At 40.5% G+C, this 18979-nt stretch overlaps 1 protein-coding gene across 2 annotated transcripts; it reads left to right on the top strand.

The window, feature by feature from the left end:
- Positions 1-1286: 1286 nt before the first annotated feature.
- On the top strand, positions 1287-17867 carry LOC146388968 (zinc finger CCCH domain-containing protein 7B-like). 2 transcript variants are annotated; one of them, XM_084926564.1, is made up of 22 exons: positions 1287-1512; positions 1767-1834; positions 1955-1991; positions 3294-3491; positions 5131-5289; positions 7330-7410; positions 7539-7581; positions 7684-7856; positions 9204-9798; positions 10327-10388; positions 10480-10573; positions 10750-10911; positions 11945-12159; positions 12837-12937; positions 13080-13261; positions 13828-13913; positions 14250-14410; positions 15339-15444; positions 15818-15926; positions 16079-16215; positions 16337-16506; positions 17227-17867. In XM_084926564.1, exons 2-22 carry the CDS (start codon positions 1776-1778, stop codon positions 17405-17407), a joined length of 3111 nt encoding a protein of 1036 aa, XP_084782690.1. In that variant the 5' UTR covers positions 1287-1512; positions 1767-1775; the 3' UTR covers positions 17408-17867. The 2 variants fall into 2 exon arrangements, with proteins under 2 accessions (XP_084782690.1, XP_084782691.1); XM_084926565.1 differs by lacking the exon at positions 1955-1991.
- Positions 17868-18979: the final 1112 nt, after the last annotated feature.

Below are 18979 nucleotides of genomic sequence, written 5' to 3'. Positions count from 1 at the left end.
GACAAAGTGGGGCGCAACAATCTTGCTTTTGGTTGTTAAAATAGTATCATATTACCAAAATAAAACCCCTCTGAATTTTATTTTGTAAAGTAATGCCTGTAAAGAAATTATGTATCATGGTTTGTATTTTTTATTGTTTGCAAATACCATGTGAGTTTGAGTAAATCAAACAATATCAGCTTTATTTATACATCAGCTTAATGCCAGTTCATATCATTATTTCTAAATATTATTGAAGTGTTTCATACACTAAATTAAAAAATGTAGGGGGAAATACAGCAAAGATTGCGATGTGAGTAAAAAAAGGAAAACAGGGGTCTAGTAAACTGGGAATAAATGTGAATGTTTTGCATAATACAGTAATTCAGTATATTTAAGATAGCTTTTTAAAAGACGTGACAGTGTTTATACATTTGTATCTGTCCTCTAATTTCTAAAAATGTCAAATTTGAATTGATAACTCCATCATTTTAAGACCAGTTTACATATACTGTGCCACACCTCAGGCTTTTCTTCCTATTTCCCTCCCTTAAGAATGGCTTATTGACAGCCTTTTCACACTGAAACCATTTCTAATGACGCTTCAGTGAACAGTAAATGAATCAGCTGAAGGTTCAGGTATCAGGTCTTTGCTAGATTTCGCCTAATTTTTAAGCACGTAACCTTCAGAATGAAACATCTATTATTTATCTATCTTCATTTAAGCCTGCTGCTTCTTCTTTTGTGCTCCACTTCTCCTGTCTTATCAGATGTTTTAAGGACACACTGGACATCATGCTGAGATAATCACCTTGGTAATGGATAAATACATTTTTATATCTGTCAAACTGTTTTTTGTTTTTGTAGGTTCAACTAAAGAAATGTGAACAAATCATGTTATTTGTTGTTGTTTAAAATGTAAAAATATAAAATTGGTTCTCTTCTAACTTGTCTGCTCTTGGGTTAAGTGGCTTTTTAATATTTGAATGATTCAAAGATCAGTGTGCAGTCGGTGACACAATCAACAACAACGTTCCTGTAAACATGGTCCCATACAAAACTGAAACGAAAGAAAAAGCAGCCAAAGAAGACCTTTGAAAGACCCACAGAAAGCCCGGATACCTGGTGCTCAAGAGCACTTTAAAAATAATGAGAAGGTCCGACTGCTTGTGCAAAATCAAACGAAATCAAGGGTGGCTCAAAATTTTTGCACAGCACTGTATTTATCTACCAAGTAATCGAGTTAATATGGTTAACTCGCGCTGGTTGGCCGCGCGGTTGTGACGCAGGGGCGCTTGTCGTGTCACGTGACTGCAGCCTGTAACGGGGAGGTCTGCAGCTGTCTGGATGTACTCAGGCTGCAGAGAATCGAAACTTATCCGAGGAGAGGGAAGTGTCGCGCGGTCACAAACGAAACCTCCTCGGGGTTTGCTCCTGTCAAAGTCTCTCCGTCTTCGCCCTCTCCGGAAACAGCATGGCACACGTTTAAACTTTGCTTCGGCTCAATGAACTTCCTGGCTTCTTCTTCTACTGGTAGGTGTGTCCGATGCTGGCCCAGGCTGGTCTCACAAACGGCCTCGCATGCTAGATGTTTGCGCCAGTGATAAACGTTGAATGAGGCTGAATGTGGGAGTGTTTATAGAGGCTTGCAGTTCTTTTCGACTACTTTCAAAGGAAGCGGGTGTATCGAAGAGTAGCTCTGATACACCCACTGTCACAGCCACTGTCACTGAAGTTGGTATTTCCTCCTAATCCCTCTCCGTTTGTCTGTGTATCTCCCACTCCAGTGGACAAGCATGGACCCTGGCCGAGAGAAACGCAAGGAGAAGATAAACAAAGCTCTGGCTTTTATACAGTAAGATCATTTTAATTTTTATCTGAGCGCACCCAGACTGAAAGTGAAACTGTCCCTGGGTTACTCACGCCTCACAGCCTAGCTGTGTCATTACGATTTTAACAAGTTCCTCTGCTCTAGGTCTTCCCTGGCCTATCCTGACCCCGACGGCTATCAGGTAGTGCTAATGCTGTTATGTGCTTTTGCTTTTTATGCCGTGTGCATAAAAAGGGCAGCTGGCCCTGTGCATGCTTTGGTGTGAAGCACTCTGTCTCTTTTTGCTACCTTCCTTTCTATTCCTGGCTCTATGTAAAATTAAGCGCCAGTTAGCTTTCTTTTGACTCTTTATAATCTTCCCCCATTACTCAGTTCAGTCCATGTTTGCTCGCTATTAATGTTTATTGACCGTTGACTGTTTAAATGAAGAAACAAACCACATCCCCACTCTACACCTCCAGAACAATGCATAAAACCCACAGGGAAACCTGTAGACTCAGGGGTTCCTGCTTGAATACCATTAAACAGTGCACCTTTCTCTCTGTTACATCTCATGCAAGTGTCAGAAATCTTAAGGCAAAGTTGTGGAGTTCTGCAGCTGTCTTGTAGGTTGTGTTGATCCGTCTGCTGTGTAACATCCTGTTTATAGTTGTGGGTTTCAGTTGAACCCAGTCCTCTTCATATAATAATTCTGCACTCAGAAAACAGAGAAATTTTCTATAAAACATGCAGCAGTATGCGATGAACCATTGGTAGTTAATCTTGGTTATGTGCAGTCCTAAGTGCACAGCATGATTCACTATCTTGTAGAACCACCTTTAGCAGCGATGACTTGGAGCTCTGGGTTTCTGTATGACTTCATCAGTTGTGGAGGAATTTTGGCCCACTTTTCTTTACAACTTTGCTTCAGTCTGGTGATTCTGATCCTTCTGAACCATAGTTGTTCAACCTTTTTCTAATTGTACTGTCATGAACTTTAACATTTAAGGTGATGGACTTCAAAATGTTTGGAAAAGCATTTTAAAGTCCAATGATCCAGACCAGCAAACTGACAAAACTTCTGCTTTTATAGATTTGCTCACACTTGCTGAAAATCAGTTAATCAGCTACATTTGATTAGCAGCACCCAGATTGATTCCCGATGGGCCATTTTTGCACAGTGACTCCATAACTCTATGAAAAGTGAAATGTATTTTGGAGAAATGTCTCTACATATGAGAAAGAGTGATAATAAGTTATATATGATTTAACATAAACCAAATGAATTGTAAACACATTCAACATTTTTTTCTAATGCACTTTAAAGTCCTGCTTAGAATAGTATTAAAATACTATACTAACCCCCTTAATGCAAATACGTGCATGTCAATATTAAGGTGGACCTTAAAAACATAATGTAACTTACAACACGTTAGCGCAGGTCCGCATAGGTTTAAAAAAAAAAAAAGCTTCTTATTCCTTTCTTTTCTTTTGCTCCTCACAGGACTTCCTGACCCAGTTAGTGTGCAACCTGCTCGATGAGGGCAACGCCTTCTTCAGGGATGGCCAGTGTGAGCAGGCTGTCAAAGAATTCAGCGAAGGCTTGAATGTGTCATGCTACGCTGAAACGGAGGAGATCAAGATCCCTGAAGCTTTGCTCGAGAGCCTGTATGTCAACCGGGCGGCTGCCTACCACAGTTTGGTGAGATAACGTTTGATCTTGTGTCTGTGCAGCGTTCTGCGTATAGGAATGAAGTGGGGCAGGTTAACGTCTCATGCTGTGAGATCTCACGATGAAGTTCTAGTATAGCAGCATGTGTAATACGTATAAGGCTTATCTACCTCACTATGTAAGGGAATGAGGGTTTTTTCTTTTTCTTTTCCATAGCTCAGACATTTTGAAACAAACGCTTGTGAGGAATTCTCTTCCACACCCAAATGTGCATGAGCCACATAAAAGTGGATCAACCTGAAATGATTGTTGATTGAACCTGAGCTTTTAATATCTATTAAAATCCCAGTGTAACATCTATATTTTCTACTTCAACAAAAACCAATTGTAAACATTCTTAAACATGAACTCCATGGCTTTTCCTCCACTGTGCTCCAGACTCACTTACGTTCTCTGCTGGTGGCTGGATTGTGTTGAGTAGCTCCCCTATTCACAAGGTGTCACCACAGAAGATGGATTAGATTTTATGCTGGACGTCCTTCTCGACACAGCTTTTTTTGTTGGGTTTATGCCTCCTTCTGGTCTTTAACTGGAAGCCTTTCACACATTAGGTGAATGTGTTAACCGGGTTAGGGTTGGGATCATCAAACCACATTTTGTTGATATTTTTTGAGGTATCAAAATTCATCATTAAGGGGACAACAGAGGTCTCCAAATGTTGTCTTTATGGGTTAAAGAGTGCAGTGACATTAAAGATCCTCCAAAGAAATCCTCACTAAGTTATTTCAGACCAGACTGATCTACAAGCAGTTCCACAGAGCTGCTTGCATGGTTGTAAATTCCTGCTGAGGTGTTATAAAAGTTATGGAAATTTGGTTATCAGAGGGTGCATACGTGGCTTGGTGTGGATGTCCATGTGTCTTCTAACTCAAAGCAGTGCACAACACTGCAAGGTCACCAGCTGTGCATGCTTTTTTTTTCTTTTTCCCAAATGGTCCAAACACACAATAAAATTCATGCCCAGGTGGTTTCAGGCTGTCCTGCTTGAATATGCTACAGAGGTCTGTGACATGCACGTATCCACGAATATCCAGCCAAGCCCAGCAGTGTTTACCAGCAGTCAGCACAGATATTGCCAAATCTATGCTTGTGTGATTACAAAGGCTAATAATAGATGATTTAGTTGATGTCTACTTTTGTGGAAATTATCCCTGTTTTTGGAAGAAAAAATGCAAAAATCAAATGCTTGAGCAACACTGGAGCCTACAGCGGTATTGAGAAGAAAAGGTAGAAATCCAATGTAGTGGCTATTCTTCCTGTAGCGCATAACTTGGATTTACCATTCTATATAACTGAGGCTATCCTGAACCTCCCACCCCTCACACTTGATTTATGAAACCACTTATAAAAACAGATCTGTTCTGATTTACTGCCTCTAATATGTAAACATCACTAAATCATTCAGATGTGTTTGTCTGCATTCAAGGCCGCAGAGCCTTTGACCTGCATACCAGTGAAGTGCTCCATAGCAGCTACACACAGTTTAAACCAAGAGACTGTGATTTCTTCACCTTGTAGAGTCGTACTTAAAGCTAGATGGGAAAAGGAAGTAAAGAATTAATCAAATTACTTTGATTTCTTTTGTGTGTTTCTCTCATGTTTTCCACAGGGGGAGTATGAACAAGGTGTGCTGGACTGCAACAGTGCTCTGGAGGTGTGCAAAGACAGCCGCAGAGCGCTGTACAAGAAGGCCCTTTGTTTGAAAGGGCTTGGAAAGTATAAGGAGGCCTACGATTGCAGCGCCAGCTATCTGCTCATTAATCCTCAGGTGAAGGATGGACAGAAATGGGAGAGTTTATGCTGATAGTCTTGTTTTCAGTAAGAACTGTATATAAATCTGTTGGTTAAATCAGCAGCAGCACTGATTTGTAGAAGCAAGATAAAGCACAGTGTAAACATCTTGAGCCACTCCTTATTACTGTTACGCCATTGAACACTGATCTATGAATCAGTCAAGCATAAGAAAGGCACCTAAGGTTCATCCAAGGATGAACCAGGGCTGTGTCTTTATATAACAAGCAACTTAGCAAATAATGAATTTTAAATAGTATCTTCAGACACTTTGTAACTACAGCCTGTAGGGCTGCCACAAACGATTATTTTGATAGTCGACTAGTCACCGATTATTTTTGCGATTAGCCGACTAATCAGAGCATGCATCCATTGGACGTAAAACATACAGCTTATTGCACCAGCAGCATCTGCTCTTATATAACTATCATTAGCTTACAGCTTTAAGTGTTTAAGGTATGTGCTAACTAAAAATAAAGGCAAGATGATAGTTTATTAAATTTTAATGAAATTTGCAGATTGTTTCGGTGAAGTTTAATAAACTCCTTGCTATCTAAAATATAGCAGGACACCGGAGTATATTCTCGAGCATTTCACACTTCTGATCATCAGCTGTCTGCTTGACGTTTATTCAGCTGTGTAAAAACTATAACTTTAATCTCTGCCAAACCGATTTACTCAGGAACAAATAAAATACTGAAAAAAAGCCAAACAATAACATTTTTAAGTTATCTAAGTGACTTATATATGTTTAACCTGAGTAGCGAAAGACGGCGGTGGGTTTGAAAACGATTTGCCCGGAGTCCGGGGTTCTCACGGCTCTAGTGAGCTTTGCCCCCGGCTAGCTATCGAGCTAGGGGGTAACAGACGTCGGAGTGCCTTTCAAAATATGTGGTGTCTTGATAAATTGAGCAGATATTTGAGGTTTACACAGTTACATTCTCACCTGAAAATATGTTAAACGTTTATTTTGTGACCCAGAAAGAATAATAAGAGTAATATTAAAACGAACGAGCTACCGCCATTGTTGGAAACTGAGCTGGGCTGCGCTATGAATTCTGGGACAGAGCTACTTTTTCTTCTTCTTCTTCTTCGGGGTTTAACGGCAGCCGGCATCCTTGTACATGCAGTGCTGCCATCTTCTGTTTCAGTCCGTTATTACACTCTTAAATCCATCCATCCATCCATCCATTCGCTACCGCTTATCCTTTTCAGGGTCGCGGGGGGTGCTGGAGCCAATCCCAGCTGTCATAGGGCGAGAGGCAGGGTACACCCTGGACAGGTCGCCAGTCTGTCGCAGGGCTAACACACAAGGACAGACAACCATTCACACTCACATTCACTCGCACATTCACACCTAGTGGCAATTTGGATTATCCAATTAACCTATCCCCACAAACTCTTAAATCCTACTACTTATTGCTGCATCTTTTGTGATCTTACAAAGCTTCAAACGACGCGTCGACTATTAAATCAGTCGTTGACAATTCTGATAGTCGATGTAATCGTGACTAGTCGACTAATCGTGGCAGCCCTAACAGCCTGTCACAAAAACACATCCCCAATTCTTAGTGAAAATAAAATAACAACAAGGTGATTCCCAAATTTTGCTAATTAACAACTAGCAAAGACACAGGACCTGAGAGATGTCCCCAAGTCTTAGCCCTGTGACATACTGGTGTCCAGGATGTAAGTGGAAGAAAATCGCTGCATCTTTAAATCCCTGTTAATGTGTATGGAGGAGGTCAGGAGAGAGATTTCATCACATTCCTTTTTTCATTCATGTTTAGTAAAATTTAATCAGTTGTCTGCATTTCTATTCATTTAATTTTTATTTTTTTTAAAAATGAAGGCATCCGATCGAAGGAATACATTTTTTTCCATAACTGAAATGATGAATACCGTTTAACAAGATGAGATAAACTTATCTGTGTCTCAGTCTCGGTGTTGTTCATCGCATATATGTTAATTGTAGCTTGGAGCATTTCAGTAAATCCATTCGTTTACCTGTTGGCAGGACCAACAGGTGAATGAGCTCGCACAGGAACTGGCAAACCATCTAGGACTGAAGATTCGAAAACCTTACGTCAGCACAAAGGTGTGTAAATGTTTAAATCTGGTTCATTGTGGGTTGTAGGACTTTATCAGCCTTCAGCTTAGTCATAGTCAGACAGGACACAGTCATTTTATCCTTCATCTGACAGCGATTTATGTTCTTCTCTCCAGATGTCAGGTGGTAATGTAGAAAATGGTAATGGCGTTGCACCAGGTGGGAATTTTGACATTTGTGCCTCTGCTACTCTCTGTTCTTGATCATTTTGTACACAAACACAAGAATGGTCCAAGTAAATGCACTTCTGTTCCTTTTTAGTCAACTTCCCCAGCGTGCCTCAGTCCTCATTTCCTTCCACACCTACCAGCTGCAGTACACCTACTAACTCTGCAGTACCTGAAAGGTCGGGCACTATCGAGGACTCCGAGCTGATGGGAGATGACATAGACAGTCTGCTGGACTGTGTTTCTACTGAGCCGGAAACAGCTGAGGTAAACTCTAAGTGCTGTGTTTTTTTTCCTTTCAGACCAGCGGACTACTTTTGTTGCTGATGGTGGAAGATGATGTTTGAGTGATATAAGTGCTGAAATGATTCATTTGAGTGAAAATCAGACACGGTTTACTTCTTGTTTTGAGCAGGTCACCCAACACAGGAAATTCTGTTTACCTTTTACCTCTTTCAAGGCAAAGTATGGTGAGTCCTTGATGAGGTCTGAGTGAAATGCAACAATACTTAGAGATTAAAGAAGAGTCTACTGAACACAGGCATATTTCTAGAGGGTTTTTTTTGTTTTGGAAGATTCAGTGTCAGTGGTTTTCTTACAGACACACAAAATATCAACAGATCTCCCTAACTTTTGTTATTTGTAGTTATTTATGTCAGTACTGTTTAAAAATAATCTTGTTTTATTGTCACAACAAAACATGGATTATTAGTTTATGCTCTGCTTGGATTGGCAGGTTGTTGAGGATGTGCCATTCCAAACTTATTGCCAATACATTTGGAAAGTTGCAGAGTGCCCTCTGGTGGACAACATTGGCAATTATAACATGTTCGAAAGGCGTTTCTCAGAATCTTGTTGGGGGGTTTGTAGGTGCTGATGCTGATATACCAGCAAAAAGCTCATTTTGTCCAATATATAATATATGTTTTGGTGATTATATCTGTTGGGCTGTAGTTAAGATATCTGCTAATTCTTGCAAGCCTCATCAATAAACTGCATGGGTGCAACTCCCAGGCACACATCTCCTAACTGGCCCTAAGTAACAGGTTACTAAAATAGTATAATTTCACTCAGCTAAACATCTTGGATAGTTTGTATCACAGTAGGATATATTATTCAACAAATAATTCAATTTAAAATGCTCCAAAATGCATTAGAAGACACCAATCTGCTACAATCTCTGTGCCAGGATACCTGTCAATCAAAGCAACCCCCTTCTCTAACCTCCAGTATCTAGATGGGGAAGAAATTATATTTCAGGGGCAAGCAGGGCCACTTTATGCCTCCTTTTAAACACACCCCTGCTTGGAAGATTAGAAACAAGCTGTCAAAACAGTAGTAGTTGCTAACATAACTTGGGGACAGAAACGATGAAGTAAAACTAACAAGCTAATAGGCATGAAGGACTTTATAGAGTCAGGTGATTCCCCTCTGTGCATAGTGGTTTTATTGATCCATTACTTAGGCCAAAATATTGATTAATGCAGTATTGTATATGGGTTATTTACCAGCTGTGTCGGCCAGCATCCATTCCAACTTTCATGTTTAATTATCCAGTTGAGGCATTGTCATGTTTTGCTTATGTTTTTTACATCCTGCCTCCTTTCTTGACAGGACGTATTCTCAGTGCCCAGCGGGACATCCTCTTGCACACAAAGAGGCCCATCTGTCCTGCCTGCTCCGACACCCCAACTACCCCCGGCCTTTTTCAGCTCAGCCGTTAACCAACTCAACTCCTTGGACTCCTTTTCTGGTTCTGGGCTCGGCACCTCAGCTGCTACACTGGATATCCTAGACGACCTCTCGACCTCTGAAAAAGGTGATGTTGCAGATGCTTCAAACTTACTACTGACCCCTACGAAGCTGGACGGTCTGGACGGTCTTGATTCCCTCGATTCTCTCGATGACGCCTTGGATAAGATGCCGAGGGCTGCTGCTGCTGAAGAAGTTATCGAGGCCAAAACAGAGCTGGATGTAGGAGAAAAGTCTCTTGATGAGCTGCTAGATGAACTAGATCCCTTAGAGACACTCTCTAATCCAAGCAGCCAGGGCGATCATGTCTCTAAAATTAGGAATAGATCCATGGACCGGCTTGACTCCCTTGATTCCTTGGACTCATTTTCCTCGATGGAGGGTGTTAGAGTAGCTTTGCCAGCAGTCTTAGTCGGGGGGTCTGGCCTGGACTCGCTCTCCGATTTCAACTCAGCAGGTGACTATGATTTATATCTGGCTTATTATAAGGGATGCACTGCTTTTTTGCTCAAACATCCACCGATATACATTTGTATGATTCACATGCCCATTTAAAGATATTCAGAAAGGCTGAAGAACAGTTATTATTTAGTAATAACTGAAGCAGTCTGACCATTCTCCCCAGGGATTAACGAAGCATTTTCTCCCAAAGAACTGTTGCTCGCTGGATGTTATCTCTTTCTGATACCACTCTCTGTAGACCTTACAGATGGTTGCATAGAAAAATCCCAGCAGATCGGCTGATTCTGAAACATTCGAACCTGCCACATTTAAATCCTAAAGCTGAGTTTGAACTTCAGCCATGTCTGTGTGCCTAAATGCATCAGGTTTCTGCCGTGTGATTATATGATAAATATTGACATTAGTGAGCAGCTGAACAGTTGTACCTAATGAAGTGGCCAGTTCCCCTTTAGCGTCTGAGGTTGGTGCTTCAGCCCTTTTACCTCATGCAGTTCATAATTTATGTTCTCTCCTTGCTCCTCAGGTATCTCAGGCTCTCATAGTATTGCGGCTCCAGTAATGCGATCTCCAAAAAATCATTACAAAGTAAGACTGATGATCAGGCTTGTGTTACGTTTGCTTTCCTTGTATCTTCCTTAGCATTAACTGATGTCTTATTCTTACCTTGGAAACAAAGGAGAAGGAAAACCAAAGGCTGGGTGCAGTGTATAACCCTCTGTCCTCCACCCATGAGTTCCTGCAGGCCTGCTCTGCTTGCTACCCTCGAGAAGGTATGGTAGGATTTGAGTGACATCAAAATGGTCCTGCTGCTTATCAGCTGGTGATGGTTTTACAGTGTGGGAAGTTTGATGCCCTGCTGTTCTCAGTGGAACTTTAAAAGAACTTGTTTTCCTCTTTAATGTTTGATGAATATGTTTTGTGTATTTGTGCACTAATTCCTTCACAGGTGTAGGGATATATACTTACGTTCACAAGCCAGACCTGGTCCACAACTGTAAGAGAGACATTCTGCTATGCAGACTGAAAGCCGATCCCCCGTTAGACTGGACCAGAGTGCGACCGCTGCCCATACTGAAGGCCTTTGGTGGGCGATTTGTACTTTGCAAAGGTAAGGAGCTCAAGATCAAGGTCATGAGTCTCTTCTATTTTTCATAGTTATTTACTTATTATTGCAGATAAATACGTCTTTAATAGTAAAGTCTGAAAATGGTGACAATCATACATTTATAAGTTGTTGCCAGATAATCAACAATAAGGGACTAGTTTCCCACTTTTTCATTCATCAAGTTTAATTTTTTTTATGATTAAAAAAATACAATTAAAAACTATTTTGGGGGAATTTAATTATACCAATTCCCTTAATCGTCTGACCAGTCTATTGGAAGAGAGAAGAATATTTTAATACACATTTTATGTTTTTATTTATCTTTATTTAACCAGGAAAATATGACTGTTGACTTTCAAAATTTCTGACCTGTCCTGTTCTGGCCAAGACTTGTATAAACTAGTAACACGCATACAAATACACACAGAAAAACCCCACACAAGCCACATAACATACAGTTGATTTGAAAAATGTCTAAAAACATCAATAATTTATAAACTTGATTGCGAGTAAAGCCTGAAACTTCAATAAAATTCATTTTCCTGTGCCAGAAACAAACAAGGGTGGTGATATTCAGGCAGAACATTTTCAGTAACTACATCCAAGTCATCTAAATTCCTTCAGTGAGACCAGTTCCTGAAGTTCAAGAGCAGCTGACTCATCACCATGTCTTTCCAAATATACGGGAATAGCTTAGAGCTTACAGTCGTTTTAGTTTTCAAAGTCACCCCAGAGCACAGTTTGTTCTTCCAGAGATATTTTAATGACTCAGTGTTTCTTGTTTCCATATTCCCTAACCAGGTGAGCATGTTTTGAAAACATTGAAAAATGTGATAAATTTGAGGAAAATTGTTCAGATTTTCTGTTAATTTGCTGCAGAGAGTTGAGAATGAGCCAGCTGTGGATTGCACACGAATACTGTGTGTGTGCCTGTTACCACACTTCAAATTTCTGTGCAGTGAAAGAAGGAAGGCAGTAAAACTCGCATACTTAGTGTGCTTATGTGAATGAAATGTGTGTTTTCTTATATTTCCAGAGTTGCTGAAGTCTGGAGAGCTGGGTGTGTGTAAGTATGGAGAGAAATGCACGTTTGCCTACAACCAGATGGAGATCGATGTTTGGACAGAGGAGAAGAAAGGGAGGCTGGACAGAAACAGACTGTTTGGCACAAAACCTTTTAAACTGGACCCTGTGAGCAGCATCATAAGCCTCCTACAGGAAAACAAAGGCACGTTCATGTTCCTCTGTCAGGTTAGTGCACGTGAGCTGTGTTTATTTGAAATCTCTGTTTTTCTCTTTGATAATGGAGCAGGGGTATAAAAGCTCTTTAACCTGATCGGATTAATGTTAAAGATTTACATGATGCACGCTGAAGTTTCTCCATTTGTTTTGTGTTTTAAATGTTTAATCTGGAAACTTCAAAAGTACCACTTTCCATTTGTTCTTTTGAACTATGAGAGTTGAAAATGTGTGGCTACTAACCAATTTAAATGAACTATGGTACCCATTCTTCCAAGAGGAGTGTTCAAATATTCAACCAGAATTATGCCAGAAGTTTGTTGATTGCTATCAAAAGTGTTGGCTGAGGTGCATCTTACTAAGGGACATTTAAACAGATATCAGTGGTAATAATTTATATAACCACTTATAATTTGTATAATGTTAAACCTGTGTGAATTTGAAAAGAAAAGGAGAGTTCAAAGACAATGCAGTTAAATCCCACGATAAGTGGATGTAAACTGCTGACTGTATGTTAGCCAATGCACACTATGTTTGTAATATTTGTGTCTGGATGTAGCACGCTTCCATCACGACAAATGTTCATTTCATTTCTAAGATGATCTTCTCCATCTTTCTCCCTTTGTGTCCATCACCGGTCTCTCTTCCTTTCCTTTCAACATCTTCGTCTTCCTGCTGTGTCTCTCCAGGCGTGCTATGACAGTAAACCGAGAATAATCAGTAAGCGCTTCCAAGACGATCAGACCATCTGCTCTAACTTGGATGTTCGACACAACTTTGATGCTAATAAGTGAGTGTGCTTACAACATACGGGTCATTACAAGTCCTTGTTCTCTCACCCACTCTCACTTCTAATCCTGCACCAACTCTTTGCTTCGTATGCCTTCTCATCTGTCTCCATCACGCTTTCTTTTTCCCTCTGTGCCCATCAGGTGCTTGGCTTTTGTGGTGAGGACCCACAATGTGATTTACAAGAAGGTTCGCCCGTTGAGCATCCTGTGTCACATGGATCTGTGCAACCAAGCCATCCGGTACGGCTGTGTCAGAGAGGACAACTGCCACTACGCCCACTCTGTTATCGAGCTCAAAACCTGGAAGGTGCAGAGAGAAACAGGTGCCTGACAAATACTTTGCTTTACTGTTGTCATAGTACTGTTAATTACTGAGATCAAACTTAGAACAACCGATTGAGAGCTTGTGTGCTGAAATGATCTGAATCAAACCTGTGCTTTATAATAATGTCACACTATTATGTTTTAGTAGTAAGTGCTTAATTCATCATTTATATAGCATCACTCCTCCTTAGTATGCCATTTACAGCAGTGATGTAGTAGCAGTGATACATGGTGTAACAGATGGATAAACATGTCTGTATTTATAAATGACATACTAAGGCAAAGTAATATTTTAATTATAGAAGTAAGCACTTGCTAATACTTTACTAATGCTTAGTGTGAAAATTAAGTTGCACTGAAGAATTGTACTCAATGAAAATGAGCTATACTATAAATAGAAATAATAAACAGTTAATTTCATTCATCGATGACACAAAATCCATCGCGATCTGCCAGTGTTTCCACTGTGGAAAACATTCACTGCCACAATATTCATTCAAAAAGTCCATCAAAGTGCACTGTTGTCCTGTAATCGTTCTCCTTGTTTATGCATTTTTGTTTTCAGGTGTCAGTCCTGATGAGATTGTGAGAATATCCGCAAAGTATCATGACAAGCAGGAGCAAAACTCAAGCAAACAGAAAGGAAACAGAGTAAGAAGCATTGTGATGATCACTTTTATAGAAATAGTATTTTTCTTACTAACCCGTTCCAGTCTGGCTCTTCTTTAATGCTACTGTTATTACTGTCAATATGTGTTGGAGAGATGATGCTCTGTAAGGTGAATGTTTCATCTTGTCAACCATTCAGTAGATTTTGATAAGAGGACGGTCATACTTATCATCAGTATGCTTGTAGTGGCCCGACAATGTGTGTGCGTTTGCGTTACTGCTGATACTAAATGCAGACTTCCATCCAGCAGCCTGTGACTTTATTTAACATTTCATCTGTGGACGAACTTCCCTTTTTTGTCATTTAAATTTAAACAGGTGCCTTTTGAAGAAGGTGGGAGCAAACCAGGAGGGGGAGGAGGTGCTGGGAAGAGTCTTAACATGCGGATGAAGTTTGCCTGCAGTCAGTGCTGGTTGGACGGCCTGATCAGTGAGCCAGACAAAGGCCTCAAGCACTGCGGTGCTAAAGCTAGACATGCGTGAGTAAAGTGAATACAGGTGCTCAGTTCCTGTACGAGTCTAGAGTTTTATTTTTAATATTTTATAATATTATGTCATATTAGGCGATCACTTCAGTGATTAAAACTTAATCATTGTCCAGTGCACCTCAACATGCTGTCACACAGCCAATTAAACTGTATTCAGACCTCCTGACCTTATGTGATTTTTCCCTCCAGGGTATGTCTGGCAATGAATGAATGAATGAATGACTAAAAGAGAAACACTTTTTGCACTGCAGCGACTTCTCTTGTATTTCATTTTTAACAGTAGAACCACCAGGGGGGTCGCTTTGACCACGTCCTGCAACAACAGCATCAATAACAAGGAAGTCATTCAGCTCATTTTTCTCATATAAGAAATATTTAATTTTTTTAAAACATTTAAGGTTAAGTTTTAGGATTTTTATTAATTTTGCAATGATTTTTAATATTTCATTTTAGATCATAAAGGTAAAATATATAGAGTTTGCTAATAAGCAGCACACATTTTAATAAATAAATTATTTTAAAGTACAACAGTGAAAGTTTATCACACAGTCCATGTTTTCTTTTCTTTTTGTCCCACACACGCCAAAATTCACCATATGAAGAAAAAAACTATTAAAAAAGTCATAAATAAGAGATGTTGGACTTTTAATCTAACAGAGTTACATGAATTTTAAAATGCCAAGCAGTCAAAACGCCCCCCTGGGCATTTTGTGTTGAAGAATTGTTTCACCAACCAATCGAATGATAATCCCTCAATGTCTGTCACTGCAATCAAACAGAAAGTGCTGTTTAACTGCAGATGCTCTTACAAAGCCTTGCACCTAAACGGACCCTTTACAGCTTCTCTCTTGCTCACCATTGCGTTCAGATAAATCCTCCAAAGCACGGAGCATATTTACGTTTTTGTCGTCAACTTCAGGTGGACTAAAGACAGGCGAGTGCTGCTGGTCAAGTCCCAAGAGAGAAGTAAATGGGTTCAGGTGCGACCACTGCCACACGCCAAGGATCTCCCTGCACAGTATTATGTAAGTCTGCACTTTAAAGCAGAAGGCATTTAAACCAAGGACTTGCATCATAGACATCATCCCTGCACTGATACAAATGAGGACTTCCCTCATCTTTGTTGCATTATTTGGTGGCATTTGTAGCGTTCCAGTAGAGAAGTTGGATACTTTGTCTCACAAATGGCACTGTGCGTTGTTGGTTGAACAGTAATGTGTTCTCCCATCACTGCTTAATTTCTTAAAATTTCACTTGTCAGTCATTATAAATTCTGATACCGATATATCAGCGAATAGTTATTATTGTCCGGGCAGGCTCTAGTGTTGATATTTCAAATGATGGGGAAGGGCGTCGTCTGCGATCGGTGTTTAACAGCGTGATGCTTTCTCCTGACAGATGTGTGCACAGATTTTGGAGAAGAGGAAATGTAGCTACTCTGGGGTCTGCACCTTTGCTCACAGCCCAGAGGAGAAGGACATGTGGATGTATATGAAAAATAATGACTGTAAGTTACTAAAAGCAGCCAACGCTATTTGGTTTGATTGGAAAAATAAAGGAAGCACTTCTTATCTGCATGAGGAGGGAAGTGCAGTTTGTACAAGAAGAGGTCCACTCACTGAATGTCCTCTCAGTGATCTGATGTTTGTGTGCCTGTAGTGAAAGACATGCAGCAGATGTATGACATGTGGCTGGAATTAAGCGGTTATAATCGTCAAGCAGATGGATCCACGGTCAACCAGCCCAGCCCTGAGGAAAAATACATCACTATGCCCACTGATTATGCTGAGCCAATGGTGGGTTTCACTTTTCTCTCTTTGTTTCAACAAAGCAAAAGTCTGAAAATCTTAAAACTCCCATATTGTTCTTTCAGTTAGTAAGAAAAGATGAGAGTATTTCTTCCCGTCTTTATTTTAGAGTGGCTTTCACTGCCGCCTGTGTGGCAAACACAGTAACAGCGAGCGGCAGTGGCAGCAGCACATTTCCACCGAGAAGCACAAGGACAGAGTGTTCAGCTGCGAGGGAGAAGATGAAGCTCTGACGTGGAGCTACCGCTTCCCGGGTACACGCTTTGAACTGTGCTCCAAGTAAGAAATTTTCCTGGATCAGTTTGTACATGCAGACAATGAATAAAAGTGAGCTATTATGCCTTTTTTTTTTTAATTTAATAAATGAAGAAATTAAGTCAGCATATGTACAAGTAATCAACTTGAGCCACTTCAGGCTTCAGTGTCTGTTTTAGTCCATTTTCTTTCCTACTCTTTGCTCTGATGAGGTCATAGAGAGGGGAAATCCCGAGTATGGTCATCTCAGGGACACATATGTGACTGTGACCACAGAGGCCCCACCCACTGTTTATGATGGACAGCCAATCGGAGAAAAGCTGGCTTAAGTTGAGGATGAAAGGAGCTAAAACTGCTTGTTTCAGACAGAAGAAACTGACGGGCTGCACCAAGTCCACTGTGAACTGCAAATCATGCAAAATTACCTCAGTACAGTTTAAGAGTAAACATAAGTGAGAATAATAGATCCACTGTGTGAGGTGTAAATCACATGACCAGTTTGCAAAACCTGAGCTGTTGTAACAAACTGTGCAGCACAGGATATGAGGCGTTTGGGGACAGTACAGAGCTGTAGGTCACTTGTGTGCAAGAAGTATCCAGGTCCTAACATACAGTAGGACTCTCACACTTTATCATCCAGCAAAGATTAAGTTATAAAGTCTGCTGAGTGAGTGGACTAAATCGTATGGTAGTGTTTAGTTAAAGTAAAGCTCACAACATAGTGTTTCATTTAATAACTGACAGGTTGGATGGCAGCTGTCCTGATGGTGCATGCTGTGACTACGCCCATAGCCCGGAGGAGCTCCAGGAGTGGATAGAGAGACGAGAGTTCTTACGACAAAAGCTGGCCAAAGCTAGGGAAGATATGCTCGTCATGCCTGATGAGGTCGACTTTGGAAAATACAACTTCCTGCTTCAGGACTAAGAAGAATTTGACTTTGTGAGCCAATTTTGTAACTGCCAAACAGCATTTCAGTTTGTCAAGAGTTTTCAAATCAAAACCAACAGCAGCGGTTCACTTGAAGACATATATATATTTAACAAACTTGAATTTAAAAAAGCGCATATTTTAATTTTCTTGTGACTTCACGGCGCTACATTCACAGCTCGTGTCTCTCCAGCCAAAACATTAACTGCACTGTGCTGTGAGCGTAAGGCTATGTGGTGCCACACTAAGAAAGAAAGAAAAATTGATCATCAGTGAAGATTTATAAAGGTTTCATATGCCATACCTGCAGCCTTCCTCGTGCCTTTGTTGTTTTACCTTCTGTTTGTGTTTTGCTCAATCAGGGAATGTTACTGAAGTGTGCCTTCATTGTGCAGTTCATTAAGAAAGAAGGTTTTCAAAACTTTCGTTGTGCAATAAAATGTCCCCCATATGGCAAGCTGGCTTGTACTTCTGATTTGTACTCGTGCAAAGACAGCAGAGGTCCAATTTTGTGTTCTGTTTAAACATTTTGAACTAATTCAGTGGTAAGGGAGTACTTGACCCAAATGACTATCTCAACCATGAAAGAATATCATTCCTTTGCCTTGAAATTCTTGGGTTGTTTTTGTAGTGTGCTTTGGATCATTGTGCATTTGCACTGTGGAGAGCTCTCTGATCAGTTTTGTAGCATTTGTCTGAATCTGGGCAGAGAGTGTAACTCTGTACACGTCACCATTCATTCTGCAGCTTCTATAAGCAGTCATAGTATCAGTGAACGCTAGTAAACCAGTTATAGTGCTATCTGTATAAACTATACTGCCAAAAGCATTCAGTCACCCATCCAAATCATTGAATTCAGGTGTTTAAATTAATTGTATGGCTACAGGTTTATAAATTTTGCCACCTATTCATGCAGACTTCATTTATGAAAGAATGGGTCATCCTCAGGGGCTCAGTGAGTTCCAGGGTGGTCCTGTCATAGGATGCTATCTGTGCAACAAGTCCAGTCGTGAAATGTCCTTGCTGCTAAATATTCCACAGTCAGCTGTTAGTGGTGTTATAACAAAGTGGAAACGACTGGAAATGACAGCAACTCTACTATGAAGTGGTAGGACATGTAAGATCACAGAGTGGGTTCCGTGGATGCTGAGGCTTACGGAGCACAGACGTTGCCAATTTTCTGAAGAATCAACTGCTATAGTCCTCCAAACTTCATTTGACCTTTAGATTAAGTCAAGAACAGTGCAGCCAGACCTTCATACAATGGGTTTTCATGACCAGGCAGCTGCGTCCAAGCTTTACATCACCAAGCACAACAAACCGTCAGATTCAGTAGTATAAAGCACACACTGGACTCTAGAGCATAGACGATTCATGCTTATCCATATGGCAATATGATGAATGATTCTGGATTTGGTGGATGTCAGGAGAACGGTACTTGTCTGGCTGCATTGTGCCAAGTCTAAAGTTTGGTAGAGGGGAGATTATAGAGCGAGTTTGGTGTGGAAGAAGTTGACTCTTCTGACCTCAACACAATCAAACACCTTTGGGATGAATTACAGCAGAGAC

The sequence above is a fragment of the Perissodus microlepis genome, chromosome 4, assembly GCF_051167445.1.
Source record: "Perissodus microlepis isolate ML-2025 ecotype Zambia chromosome 4, ASM5116744v1, whole genome shotgun sequence".
Taxonomy (NCBI): Eukaryota; Metazoa; Chordata; class Actinopteri; order Cichliformes; family Cichlidae; genus Perissodus; species Perissodus microlepis.
This window is presented reverse-complemented; position numbering and strand designations above follow the sequence as displayed.

Excerpts from the sequence above, each read along its gene's own strand:
- LOC146388968 (XM_084926565.1), top strand. The coding sequence starts at position 1,485 with ATGAACTTCCTGGCTTCTTCTTCTACTG. Across the intron at positions 7,857-9,203 it reads CTGAGCCGGAAACAGCTGAG|GACGTATTCTCAGTGCCCAG; the intron begins GTAAACTCTAAG and ends CTTTCTTGACAG. Across the intron at positions 16,216-16,336 it reads CTGATTATGCTGAGCCAATG|AGTGGCTTTCACTGCCGCCT; the intron begins GTGGGTTTCACT and ends TCTTTATTTTAG.